This window comes from Fonsecaea nubica, assembly GCF_001646965.1.
Source record: "Fonsecaea nubica strain CBS 269.64 chromosome Unknown Scaff6, whole genome shotgun sequence".
NCBI lineage: Eukaryota > Fungi > Ascomycota > Eurotiomycetes > Chaetothyriales > Herpotrichiellaceae > Fonsecaea > Fonsecaea nubica.
Genome location: NW_019173679.1, coordinates 302003 through 314881, shown reverse-complemented (window position 1 = coordinate 314881; position 12879 = coordinate 302003). Strand labels below are relative to the sequence as shown.

The window sequence follows — 12879 nt, the reverse complement described above, 5'->3', positions numbered from 1 at the left end:
TCTCTGGCGCCACGCTGAGAATGTTTGCCATGCCAGTGCCCAGGTGTGGTCCCTGCCTATATAAACGGATTCGGCTCCAGGTTCTCTTTACAGCTGGTCTTGCCGTCAATCACGCGGAGTCGCGGGATACCCGTTGGCACACGAGGAGGCGACGTCGGCTCGCCCTGTACCAGTTCGCGCCGGCTCGGTCGCCATGTGGTGGCTCGCTGCTTCTCCATGTCCTCGGGGCCGGCCGAGCTCGTCATCCCACTAAAAGGGCAGGTGAACTTTTGTTGCTGTTCGTTGGACAGACGGACCTGCTCCATGGTGCGGCCGAGGCTGGTCGTGCTCTTTTCCGACGACGTCGACGACACGGTACCCGCGATCGAGCTGTCGTCGTCGTTTCCGCCAGCGCCGCCGTTACCGCCTAGGATCCGTTTCCCGTTGAGGTACCCCTCAGGCTCGCGCGCCTCGGCCTCCATGTCCTCCTCGATCTCCTCGTCCAGGAATTCTCGCCCGTCCTCGATGTGCCATTTCGCCATGAGGTCGTTCTGGATCCAGATCACTTTGCCGATGGCCTTGACGATGGCGATCTTCTGTGTGAGTTCCAGCCGCGGGTGCGAGAGGATGGCTTCTGTCATCGAGTCCTGGATGTAGCCCAGACACGCGCCGAGAAAGATGTAGTCCACGTGGAGGGGATTGCGGCGTCCTTTGCCCACATGCATCAACCTACGAGCCTTGCGGTCAGATGGTTTCTTCTCACTGGAGGTGCTGCAGGCCGACGGCCCAAGTTGGCTCGTACAGAGATCGGTGCTTCCAAGGTCTTGCAGGCAGGTACATATACACTTACCCTACTTTGTCTAGATATTGCCAATACTCCATTTTGCTGGGATCCGAGTTGAGTTTCGTGAGATACCATCTCAAGAACATCTTTCGGTGCCGGATCTGAGCGTCGTCTTCTTTGATCCATTTGGTGGGGTTTTCCTCAACCCGGCTATCTCGCGTACTGAAGACTCGAGCTGTGATATCGTGCCTCAGCAGCTTCTTGTACACCATGTTGACAATGGCCGGAATGATGGCCTTGATATATTTTTGACCCTCAATCAGGGCGACGACATCATCTGAGTTAGCACAGTGGTCAGCAGCGGCGTCCTTTACAATTCCCTGTCCTTTCAATCTCGAGGTCTCAACGAGGGAGAAGAGCGCTCACCTGCCCCGAATTCGAGGAATTGCTGGAGATACTGGACTCGAACTGGAAGCGATGTATACAGCTCGCGCCGGTCCACATGTTCCATGTCCTTTGGAATATGGTCCATCGTGCCGTCAATTAGTGCCAAAAGAGTAGATGTTCGTGAAATAGGTTAATGAAGCAGCTTGGCCGCACGCGATTGATCTATTGAATGAGAAGCCTTCCTCGACTTAGAGATACAAAATAGAGAGCCTGATGAAGCACGGCTCCAGCTGCGCTTCGCGACGGCGGACCCATGATTTAAAGCCGATCGGATTGATCCTGTGCGCTTTGTCAGACCCAGGAGGAGCTTTCCGACTATCCTTCACACCGAGAACTGTCTGCACCGACACATCTCCATAGTTGACGCCCGATTGGGACGAGTTGAAGATAAATTTTTCGATCCGTTCCGCTAGGGAGCAACCCACGTTCCTCGTTTCCACGTGGAGTGGCGTGACCATCATCCACATGGGGGCCAGCCCAGGGCACAGAACCTCATGCTCGCTGGGTTCTGAAACAAAGATAACGCCACTCGCTGATCAATAATAGGAAATGGACTTGTCGAGAATTTCCCGTTAGTGAATTTGATAGACCAAGCGGTGGGAATAACCGAAGAACTAGAAGGTGATTTCGACGTTGATTCTCGCCGCAACCCGAGGGCCAAGTCGGGAAGACAAGCCACGAGAGCAATTGTTTGACACACCATGAGGCATGTTCCAACCTCCTGGTGCCATGGCCATGTTCTCTAGTTGTAGAAATCTACAAGCACAAGTAGTAGTGAACCTGTCGACTTTGTTGCGTCTTGTGGGGATGTCCAGAACCACGGATCCAGGACCTTCATTCTTGCCGGCAATGTCTATCCGAAGCTGACATTTCTAGAAACCATTAGGGCGCAGCCATGTGGTCAGGAGTTACGTCGATCATTGACGATGAATTGAGATGACTTGTCACCTCGTTCTTCCATGTTGGAGCGCAAGGTCTCGTCAAGGGTCTGGGCACGGAGATTGATTGCCAGGGACTCGCTACCTGATACCTTCGGGAACCGCACAAGTGCAAGAGCAGGACTCATACAGGTAGGTATAAGGACGGCACAGTTTGGGCCAAACCCGACTCTGTGGGTACAAAACGGATCAGAAGCCGTTGTCCAGCTACTCCAGTCGGTAATGTGCCAGTATTTTTGCACTCGGATATACTCGGTATTTGTGTGTGACCTTGTACAATGTAGGCAGTGCATCACTTGCGGTCTGACCACTTCTCGAAGTATTCCTTGCGAGATTGCCCTGTGTTCTACCCACAGCGGGAGCCTGGGTCCACAAATGCTGGGTTCCAGAATCACCGATGGAAGCAAGCCTTTTGAACCCCCGGACCATAGTTATTGAGCAATAAGGGCGTGACCGTCGGACGAAGCCGTTGAAGAAACAGCGAACCATGTGTTGGGCGAAAGTCAGTCTCCATCTAGGGCTCCTCTTTGCGGCGCTAGTCAACGTCTTTTCGGCTGCGAGGCTGCACGATTAGGCGAGAAGGAGAAGTCTTGCGTGCCTTGTGGCCTGACCGTACGAGATTCAAGTATCGAGGATCCCCTGTGACGCCTAGCGAGTTGGGTCCATATCTGTTGTCATCGTCGAGGCATTGAAGTGGGTACGTCGGAAAGAAAAGCAGGTAAAAAGACACGGCAATTGTGGGCATGCGGCCAGAGACAGCCGAGAGTCCGCATTGAGACCTGGGAATAAGGGTGGAATTCAAGTGAAGTTTGCGAGAATTGTGCAATAATGTCGTACAAAGTATTCAGCCCGTCAATTGCAACCGAGTAGTACATAGTTGGCGAGAAGAAGGTTGATTGCTTGCCCGTTACGTAGTTTTTTCTCCGCATTCGCGACTGCGCGGAACCCCCCAAAGCCACGCGTTGAGTGTGTCACGAATTATCGTGCTCGCTACAGAATACCATGGGTTGATCAACAACACTTTGACAACCCTTCGTCTCAAGACACGATATTTTGTTGGGGCCCTTTTGCAGCCTTGCATACGAAACCTGCTGGAGTCATGCCACCCAAACCTTCGGTCCGGGGCGAATATATCGAAACCGTCAGTCGGATTAACCCTCCCCAGAAAAGAAAACATTCACGCTACGCAGTGTCGCTGACGACCAGACCTTAGGAAACTGGCAACAAGATCAGTCGCCGAGCCAGTGTCCTGGGGCCGCGCCATATCATCCTTGCTGGGAAATGTGTCATTCAGCAAGACGTGGTGATCCACGGAGACCTGGTTCGGCCTCCGCAGCCTAAGCCTCCCTCCTCCTCCCACCAACAACACCCACAACAAGCAGGCGGCGATCAGAAATCCGCTGCGCAAGATCAAACGTCGATTCACCTCGGTCGATATGTCTTCATCAGCCCCGGCTGCACGCTTCACCCTCCTTCGCGTTTGACGACGGTCCCGAACCCGAACGGCGGTGAACCGCAGCAGATCATGACCTACTTCATGCTCCGAATCTCAGACTACGTCTACATCGGGCCCAACACCCACATCCGCGCCGCCGAGATCAGGAGCAACGTGTGGATCGGCGCGAACTGCACGATCGGAAACATGGTCATGATCAAGGACAACGTCAGAATCCTGGACGGCACCGTTCTGCCCCCGAATACCATCTGGGCTGGAGGCACTGTCATCGCGGGCCGTCCAGGACGAGTTGTGGGAGAGATTGGCGAGGGTTGGGCTGCCGGTGGCAGTAGTGGCTCCTCCGTGGATGAAGGCGTCGGGGTCAAGAGTAGGGAGAGATGGGCCGCTGCTGGGAACAAGAGATGATAATCTGGACTTGGGACAGGAAATGATGGATGTAATGGCCATCCCCATTCAAAGTCCGCGTCTAGTTCCACTTCGAGTGGCGTATCAACACACCGAGAGAGGTGCCGCCGAAGACTGCACATGCCGGCGGAGGACCGAGCAAACTGGACACGTTCCACGCTCTACACATAGTCCATCCAGCACGTCGCTCTGACTGGATCCTATGGGATATTGAGTGTTCCCACTCTCCAGTCAAAAGCGATGAAAGCTCTCATGCAGTCCAGCATGCAGACAGGGCCAGACACTGCGCCTCTACACCTGATCGAGAAGAGGGGCTGTTCGCGGACAAGCACTGAGCTACCTATGTCGTGTCCATCGCGTCGTACCGAATTGAGGAGGATCTTGCATCGACAAAAGTCACGGCAAGACCAAGGCATGCAAACAGAAAACATGGGAAAGTTCTGGACTTGAAAAAATGTTTGCAAAGGGGTTTTTACAGGCCCCTCCGTCCCTTGCGGGTGGAGAGGAATCAACATGTAAAGAGGATATCTTGCATCTGGAATTTGCTAGAGATATCATTTGTGTGTTGCTCCCAGACTACCTACGTGCCTACCTACCTACATACATACGCCAACCTCAAACTCCAGAACCACTCACCAACATCATACACTCATACTTTGACCCCATGAGCACCTTGCCTTGTATGGATAGCTTTCAGCCTTTTTTGTTGGGTGACCTTTTCACACGACATTGTCCCTGTCCGTTCCCACCACCCTGAAATCCTCTGCCGTCCAACTCCATCTCGATGGCCTGCTGGCGGCGGTGGACTGTGATGATGGGGTGAGAGGGACGGTCGTCCAGCCGGCGTCGCACGAGCTGAAATGGCGATGACGGTGGCGTTGACCTTGACCTTGACGAGGATGGTGATGGTGACGCTGCTGATCGGATCCGTTCACGGGCTGGTGTAGTGTTGGACATGAAGACTTCACTTCTGTCGTCAAAGACCGGTCGGTTCGGAGATCATCATCATCTTTCGTCCCAGTCTCACCGGCTAGCATTTCCTGTGGCTCCTGGGATGAAGTTTGCGCCGACACATCCCTTGGGCCTGGTAGGTCCAGGAACAACTCTGGTGGATGCTGCCTCAGGGGACTTTCAAACATGCTGTATCGAGGCTCAGGCCATTCCCGTGACACTGATCTGCAGGCTGAAGCAGGCTGAGACCGAGCACTCGAAGGGCGTTCCAGCGTGAGACCGGATGCCGCGCGCACCGAGTCTGTACTTGGAGTTGGTTCGCGGCTCTGATCGACGTCGAGGCAGCGCTTTCCATGACGGGGATTCAGGGGTGCAGGGACAAGACTGTCGCGCTCGTAGTGGAATGCCGGGGGCTTGTGGTCTGAGCTTTGATCTGAGGGTTGAGACGGCGCTGGGCTTTGGGAAACCGGATGGTGTTGGTAGAGCGGGTGGTCCTTCGGGATCGGGAGTGCCGCCATCATATTGTCATTTTGCTGCTGGTGTACAGGCGGCAGTCCATTGTACGAGGTCAGTCGACACCCATGTCCCGATTCCCTCGAGTCTGTGCTGGGGATCCGGGAAAGATAAGAACCTGCCGGAACGGCTTCGACTTCGACGATGCTAGGTGAATGTCGGTGCAATGGGTTTTGGTCTTGGACCGAAGCAGGAACCGGAAGCGGCGCCATGTTGTCGTGGCCGTATGCAAAATCGCCGTATCGATACCCACCAAGGTTCTCGAATGACATGACATCTGTAGGCCGTGATCCTCCTTTCTCAACATCATTCGCGTAGCTCGTCCCTGCCTGGCCCTCAGCACTGCCAATAGACACAGATACGAGCGCTTGCTCAGGCTTCTCCCTGATACCTCGTCGTCTTGCTATCACTCGCGTCTCTTCTCGATCTTCAGGCCCGTCTGGTACCTGGGCCCAACCGACGCCGTCAATGATCTTTCTCCACCTCCAATTTCCGCCTCGATTGTCTGCTTGCCCATCAATGACTGGAGCGTTGCCTGCACGGATGCTGTCCGCATCTTGATTGCCGTTCCCCGAGTCGCCGCCGCCGTCGTTGTGAATCGCTGTGTCATCAGCTTGGCCGCGCATGTGGCTCTTGTGATGAGTCCTCCAGATTGCTATCCCAGCAACGAGCAGGATCACCCCTGTGACGCTGAAGAAGGATATCATGGCTGGTTCATTCATATCTGCTGTTTCGTCACTGCCAGTGACTTGGATGTGCTGTAGGTATGGGTGTAGATGCTCCGATGGAGACTGGGCTGGATTTGGGTCGCGTTCTTGGAATGGAGCGGGATTATATGTAGAGTAGATGAGGACAAAATGGGTGAAAATGGATTGATAACCGTAGGAAAAGGGGCGAGTGCCACACTGTGTCGCTTACTGCAGGGAGGAAAAGAGTAGAGGGAATGTTTCCGGGTTGATGAACAGAAATGAGAAGAAGTCAAGTCGTTGTTGTGTAAATGGTCTTCATGGACGACCCTGAGCTGGCGAGTTCGATAGATATGTAGTTATAAATAGATACCAGCGACGCGCTGCTGCGAGATTGCACAAGTGTAAGTCGTTGTCGACTTTCTCCTGTGTCAATACCTCAACCAATATCCGTGACCCCCTGATCCATATCGAAAGACATACGTCCTTTGATGCCCGCTGAGACGCTGTCTCGGTTTGACCGAATGGAAGTGGTAAGTGAGCATGAACAAGTGGGAAGAGGAGTTGCAAGGCATCTGGTCTGGCCCGGTCATGGCCCTTCTGGTCCCGTCGTGTAGTTGCACCCCTTTGTCACTGACCTGGGTAGGAGGGTGTCGAATGTAAATGTAATATTGTTCGATTGTTTCTTGTTTCCCGACTACCTGTCTTGGTCGTAGATTTGGCTTTGGCTTTAGGCTCAATAGCAACTCAAGCCATCCATCCTGGCCTTGGGAACTCTGTTCACTGTTTCAAGGTGACGACTCTGGAGACGTGGCAGTCGAAAGCGACCGGATAGTTGCAATGTCTGGTATACGCAGGAACTTCAAAAGGATTGCTGGGGGTTGCAAAGAGCAGCGGCCTTTATCGCTGAAGGAGGCTGAAGGAGGCTGAAGGCTTCCCGATCCCATTCTGTAGGCTGCGCGGTTGCAGCAAGATTTTATCTCGGACGAGGGCCCATATTTTCCGGTTCATCGGGCTGCAATTTTGTTTCTGCCACCCCTCAAACTCACCCCAGTACTCATGGCAGGTTTGAGTAAACGTCCTCGGCTCTGGCCTGTTTGAGAGCAGCATCATTACCTGGAGCAGAGGAAGTGGGTTAGCTACAAACGCAGAGAAAAGTGCATATTAGCTGGGTAATTTTACCAATCCGTAAACCTTGGCTGTGGTGGTGGCTCTCTCTCTTCATACTTCGTTGGGGGATATCTCTCTCTGAGTAACCATGATTTCTGTCCGCAGAATCCTTGCGGGCACACGCAACGAGGCATCCTCACGAGGCCCTTGGGGTTCTTGAGTTGCCACAGCAGACCAAGTGTTCCTTAGCCGGTCTTCTTCGTCGGCAAAAGCGAAGGTCTCGTAGGAAGGCAGTCCATGAGGATCTCGTCCGTAGTGAGGGGGTAAAACGGACGGACTCAATGTTGAAGAGTTTGGATGGCTGCTTCTCTCGTCGGTGATTTCCCTACTAGCATCAACAGTGGCGTTGGGAGCGTTGTGAGTATCGCCATCGTTTTGTAGTTGTGAGTTCGTCGCGCTCCATCTGTTCGAGCCTGACCAAAGCTGAGGCTGGGAGTGTCCGTGATCAGGGAAGAGGGAGTCATAAGTTGGTGGAGGTGGCAGACTGTTCGTCGCCGTCCACTCCGCAGCATCAAATATGACGTGTCGTCGGGAGCGTCGTCCGCGACTATTATGAACCCTGACCACATTGTGGCGTAGAAAGCCTAGGACGACGAAAAACACAACCATGCCTATCATGAATGCGATGCCAACGATGGCCTCAATTGCACTTCCTTTGAGGCCCATCTGAGTTGGAACCTCGATATCCTCGAGCACGACAGGAGCCATGGATGTTTCAGACGCTGCAGGGAAGGATTTATATTCTCACAATAGTAGCAGGAGGTTAATCACAATAAAGCGATACACCGAGATTTTTAATTTCTGTACGTTGAATAAAATGAGGACGTGTTGAGGGGTGATCAGCCGCTCGAACCACTGGTTGAGCAACCATGTTTGCTGAGAATCCAGACTGCGCTGGCTGTTTCCAAGCATTGCAGAAGTTACCGTCACAAAGTCCTCATTCCAGGCGGGAACAAAAGCGCGCGCGTTGGAGCAGGATGAAAATGCCTAGACGGATCATATAATCTCACCATTCATGAGGATCGCGCGTCAACTGATTCGCACAGGATGCCGAGCAAAGGTTTGAGGACTAAATACAGAAAGCGCTGAGATTGAGGGAGAACAATATCAGAACATCATTAGAATATCACCGAGGATACCACGAGATGCACAAGAGAAGAGAGTTGTCGACACAAGTGAAGTACCTATCGAGTCCAAATTCATGGCCAAGGGACAGCATCCAGTCACGGCAGTGACAGCGACAGTGACACGAGACTTGGCGGCTAGAGGTCTAAGTCTTGGCATTCCTGGACACTTTGCTTGGCATTGCCATTCGACTATTTCTATTTTCTCGTCCCTCGATCCAACTTGACTTTCTTTTCTTTTTCTTCTTCATACTTGTACGTTCCCCTCCCCCGTGCACCATGACATCGCCATAGATGACTAACATTCTCAATAGACCTTGTGGGAGCGACTCAGCTCAAGCATTGAGCCTGCTATAGTGGTGTCCCTGCATTGCACATCGCGGAGGATGTCGCCATCAAGTGTCCTTCGGGGCTCTTGTCCGCGTATTTTTTGGCCATTCCAAAAGAACTTGGTTCTTTTTTTTTCATCATTACTCTTGCCTGGTTGCAAGGTTCTGGAGAAGAAATCGGAGGTGATGTTGGTGCAGAGCTGGAAGGAACTTTTGGAAGAGGGTATTATGTTGATGGAGTTGATTCACTCGAGTTCATGGTTTGCGGGCAGGAAATGTGACTGAATGAATCCATGCTTATCTTTCCAGGAGGCATACAGCCACGGTTCTTGTGACAAACTGACTGAGCCTGTGCTGAGCCTGTGTTTCCACCATCTCGTGTCTGGTGTAGACTAGCGAAGCGATGGTTTGCTTCGCAGTTTGCTCCTGACTGCACCGTCAAACGGGGATGCAAGATGCCCTGTCCGTGAAACAAGCTCGCTCGGGAATATTAAGGCAACGTCCCGACCGAGTACTACTGCAAGCTACGTTTTCCTAGGTCCTTGCAGGTAGGTAGACGGCGTCTTGAATGAGATTTGACGCTAGATTCAACAATATCCCTACAAGGTTGAGGTTGAGGCCGAGCACGGTGGGCAGTAGCTGGTACCAAGTTTGGTAGGGAACGATTGTACCTATCCCTCCCACATGAAACTCTGTATGAGCGCGTATACCGAGTACTCGCCGAACGACAAAGACCCATGAGATCTCGTCCAAGCTTGTCCTGTTACTCTGACCGAGGGCCGCCGCACTGGCTGGGCTGAGTCTGAAACCACGGGCGGAGCTCAACGGTTTCAGCGGCGTGGGCGCGTTGCAGCAGCGAGCGCAAACTTTATCCAGTCTATCTACTTACGAGTCGCTACGAGCACCTCGTACTCAGTAGGATTGCGCGTGGTTTGAAGGTTTGCCAGGCAGTTGTTCGTAATTATGACTCGGTATACGAGGGACTCTTCATCCTTTACTAACATATGTACATACCACGGTGAGGGACGTACTCATACGTACGTGGACTGTTCTGCCTTGGTAGGCAGGTAACTCGTGTGTTGCTTTCATTCGTCATTACTCGTAGGTACCTAGGGAGTTGGTGAACTCGCACTGGCACTGGCACCAGCTGGCAAGAGACGCTTTTGTGGCTCAGTCCTTGCACAAGCCTCACCAGCCTCAACCGCGACCTCCGCCTTGGTGTCAGCAGCATGCGTTGGTAAAACATAACAGTCGGTCTACGGCGATGACTACTGTATGACTGCCCGGCACTCGTAGGGCTCCCCACTGTTTTCTGCATCGGTGTAACACACCGAGCACGCGGTACAAGCTAAAGCATCCCGGTCGTTTTGCCTGCTTTGGTAAGGGGATGTAGTGTTATTTGGTGTCCATCTCGGAGACGACGACCATGGTTGGCGGGCCCCTTGGTGGCCCCGTGTCTCAAGCAGAAATACTCGGACAAAAGTGACAAAAGGTAGTTTCACCACAAGGGAGGAGGCCTGATAAGGGGGTTATGATCATTGATCAATGGTTGGTATACGAGTACCTCGTAGGTTTCCTCACGCCGTTAGATTGCAGACCGTGATTCTGATGCTTCATTTCCCCGCCCTTTCAACGCCCACTAGCGTTTTCCTGATCGTGCATATGAGATGATGTAGCACAAAGGTGAGACTGGTGGCTGCACTCTCTTGAACAGCCACATACTTGGAGTGGTGTTGTCATGTTTTTACCTCAAATAGCTTTAGTCACTAGTCCGTCACTCATTTACCAGTACCGAGTACACGTTGTCATCTGCATGTGCTGTCAAGCATGCCTCAAAGACGCTTGGTTGCATACAAGGCCTACTCGTCATGACAAGTCGGGTATCTCCTCTTTGTGCACGCCACCAGTATCTCTTCCTTCGCCAGATTTGCCCTCGGGGCCTTGTGTTTCAACCCCCGTAGACCGTTCAGGCGGCTTCTGGGGATCGGGCTGCTGCGCTGGGTGGCTTCGGCCGTCTCCCGACGTCGCGCTTTTCCCAGTCTTCGTATGCTCATCGCGCTTGTCCAGGTCAGGTTCGTTGTCAATTTTGGTCTGGTCGACCACGGTTGCCACGCTGCGACATAAGGGCGAGGGACGTCGACGAGGATCAGCACGAGAGTACAAGAACCCCGAGATGCGATGACTGCCATTTGCAGCTGAAGTCAGGCGATTTCGCCATGCGGTTGCAGCCTGGGAATATGTACTCATGCTGCCGGACGAGAGCTATTTTTTTGGGAGTTGAAGTTGAGGCACCAGTGGTTCTTCTAACCAAGCAAGATAGATGGCCAACGGCCAATGTGTAGTGCTTGTTGTGTTTGTACGGGTAGTCCTGGTATTGTCAAAACTCTTAGTGCGCTCATTTTTGCTGTATTTGAATCAGTACGTGGAGACTTTGGTTGTTGTGATCAAGTCATAATATCATCATCATTATCACCATCATCTATGCGGAAGCTAGTTCCGTCGATGCTGTATCATCCTTGGCCACGTCGCACCCTCAACACATGCATCTCATTCTCACGGCCCAGATGTGCGAGCATCACTTACACAATGCTGTAGTATTCATCCTCTTACTGTGATGACACCGAGGGACCAACGATCTCATTGCTCAATCGGAGGTGGCCGTTTGCCGCTGCTTCGAGCTGTCATGAGGAGCTCGATTGTGCGACCCATGGACAGCTTGTGGTGAGGACCACGAGGCGTACAATAAGGGGGGGCTGCAGTCGGCAGATTAGAAAATCGGATAATGATTGATTGTGATACTTTCATGCTTCGTCGGTACCAGTCGGCTGACAATGCTTTGGATAATCGGGTAATATGATGATGGTGGTGGTGGTGGTGGTGGTGGTGGCAGATGATGAGGGGAACACGACGAGGGGCTGGTCACGGGAAGTATACAGGCAGGTGGTCGTGTTCGTGGCTGTGCCCTTTCTGGTTCGCGATCTGCAGCAGCAATGGTGGCAACTAGGGGGGACGGCAGATATCGAAGGGATTGTGAGACCATCAGGAGGTCAGAGCATGTGGTATTCGGAAGGCGGGACAAAGAAAGCTGAGACAGCGTGGGCCGGGCTGGGGTGGCTTGAAGGCGTTCGCCTTAACAAGACACAGAACCAAAGACAAAAGGAACGCCCGTAGCGAGTCGCGCGTCTTGAGGCGAGAACCTTTTGCGGACAGAGGGCCGTGTTTCACCAGTCACCGGACAAGCCAAAGAAATGCTGCCGTGGGCGGATGATGTGCGTTAAGCGACTGGCCAGTGGCATTACGCGAGAGAAACCCCCCTGAGGCGCGTCGACGGGGGCGCGGAGGGGGTGTCTAAAAGTGTATCAGACGTGTCAGGCGTGTGTCTCGACCCCTCAGCCAATCGATACCTCCGGGTTGCAGCACTTGGCTTCAAGGGTGTGTCAAGTGGCCTATTTGGGAAAATAGTAAAGGTGGGGGGAAGAAGGGCGGGCACGGCGGGTTCAAAGGCTTCGGAAGTGAGGGTCAAGTGAGGAGTGAGGCAGGGCTCAGAGACAAGAGTTGGCAGGATATACGAGAAATGCTGAACCAGCCCTTTGCATGCCAGCACTACGTACAAGGTACAGTACTTTGGGGGAGCAAAAGGGAGCTGAATGTCTCGTAAAAGCGTAATGGGGCAAAATGGAAGGGCGACAAGCTGCAAGGACGGCCACTGACGGCCAAATAATTATTTGACAGATGGCACTGAACAGCTGGGGATCGGCACTTGGCGATGCCTAGGCAGGGCGATAGGTGTCTTTTTGTTGGTAACTTGTGTGGTGATGGGCACTCCGAACACCTAGCTGGGTACTTACCGTACTCTCTGGGCCAAACACTGCTGGTACCCAAAGACATAGCTAGCTATCTATCTACCTAGGCACATGTGCCATGTAGGTCAGTTGGTCGCCTCTACATACGAGCAGACAGAGTTTTGCATCCTGCACCGCCATGTCGCCATCCCCATGCAGCTCCCCAGGGTTCTAAGCAATGTTCATCACTGCCTTAACAAGAGCTCCATCCGTAGCCCATCCCTGCCCCCCCCTTGACTCCCTGCTTTGACGCAT

General features: G+C 53.0%; 5 protein-coding genes across 5 annotated transcripts; 1 reads left to right on the top strand and 4 right to left on the bottom strand.

The window, feature by feature from the left end:
* Nucleotides 1–56: 56 nt before the first annotated feature.
* On the bottom strand, nt 57–1295 carry AYO20_01509 (hypothetical protein; the record flags this gene model as incomplete). The annotated part of the gene is made up of 3 exons (XM_022639815.1): nt 57–741; nt 830–1100; nt 1190–1295. 3 exons carry the CDS (start codon nt 1293–1295, stop codon nt 57–59), a joined length of 1062 nt encoding a protein of 353 aa, XP_022504203.1.
* Nucleotides 1296–3247: 1952 nt separating this feature from the next.
* AYO20_01508 (hypothetical protein) lies at nt 3248–4009 on the top strand (the record flags this gene model as incomplete). Its single annotated transcript, XM_022639814.1, has 2 exons — nt 3248–3289; nt 3362–4009. 2 exons carry the CDS (start codon nt 3248–3250, stop codon nt 4007–4009), a joined length of 690 nt encoding a protein of 229 aa, XP_022504202.1.
* A 719-nt stretch (nt 4010–4728) lies between these two features.
* AYO20_01507 (hypothetical protein) lies at nt 4729–6180 on the bottom strand (the record flags this gene model as incomplete). The annotated part of the gene is made up of 1 exon (XM_022639813.1): nt 4729–6180. The coding sequence occupies one exon, from the start codon at nt 6178–6180 to the stop codon at nt 4729–4731; it is 1452 nt and encodes a 483-aa protein (XP_022504201.1).
* A 1200-nt stretch (nt 6181–7380) lies between these two features.
* AYO20_01506 (hypothetical protein) lies at nt 7381–8037 on the bottom strand (the record flags this gene model as incomplete). The annotated part of the gene is made up of 1 exon (XM_022639812.1): nt 7381–8037. One exon carries the CDS (start codon nt 8035–8037, stop codon nt 7381–7383), a length of 657 nt encoding a protein of 218 aa, XP_022504200.1.
* Nucleotides 8038–10648: 2611 nt separating this feature from the next.
* AYO20_01505 (hypothetical protein) lies at nt 10649–11029 on the bottom strand (the record flags this gene model as incomplete). The annotated part of the gene is made up of 1 exon (XM_022639811.1): nt 10649–11029. The coding sequence occupies one exon, from the start codon at nt 11027–11029 to the stop codon at nt 10649–10651; it is 381 nt and encodes a 126-aa protein (XP_022504199.1).
* Between the last annotated feature and the right edge of the window lie 1850 nt (nt 11030–12879).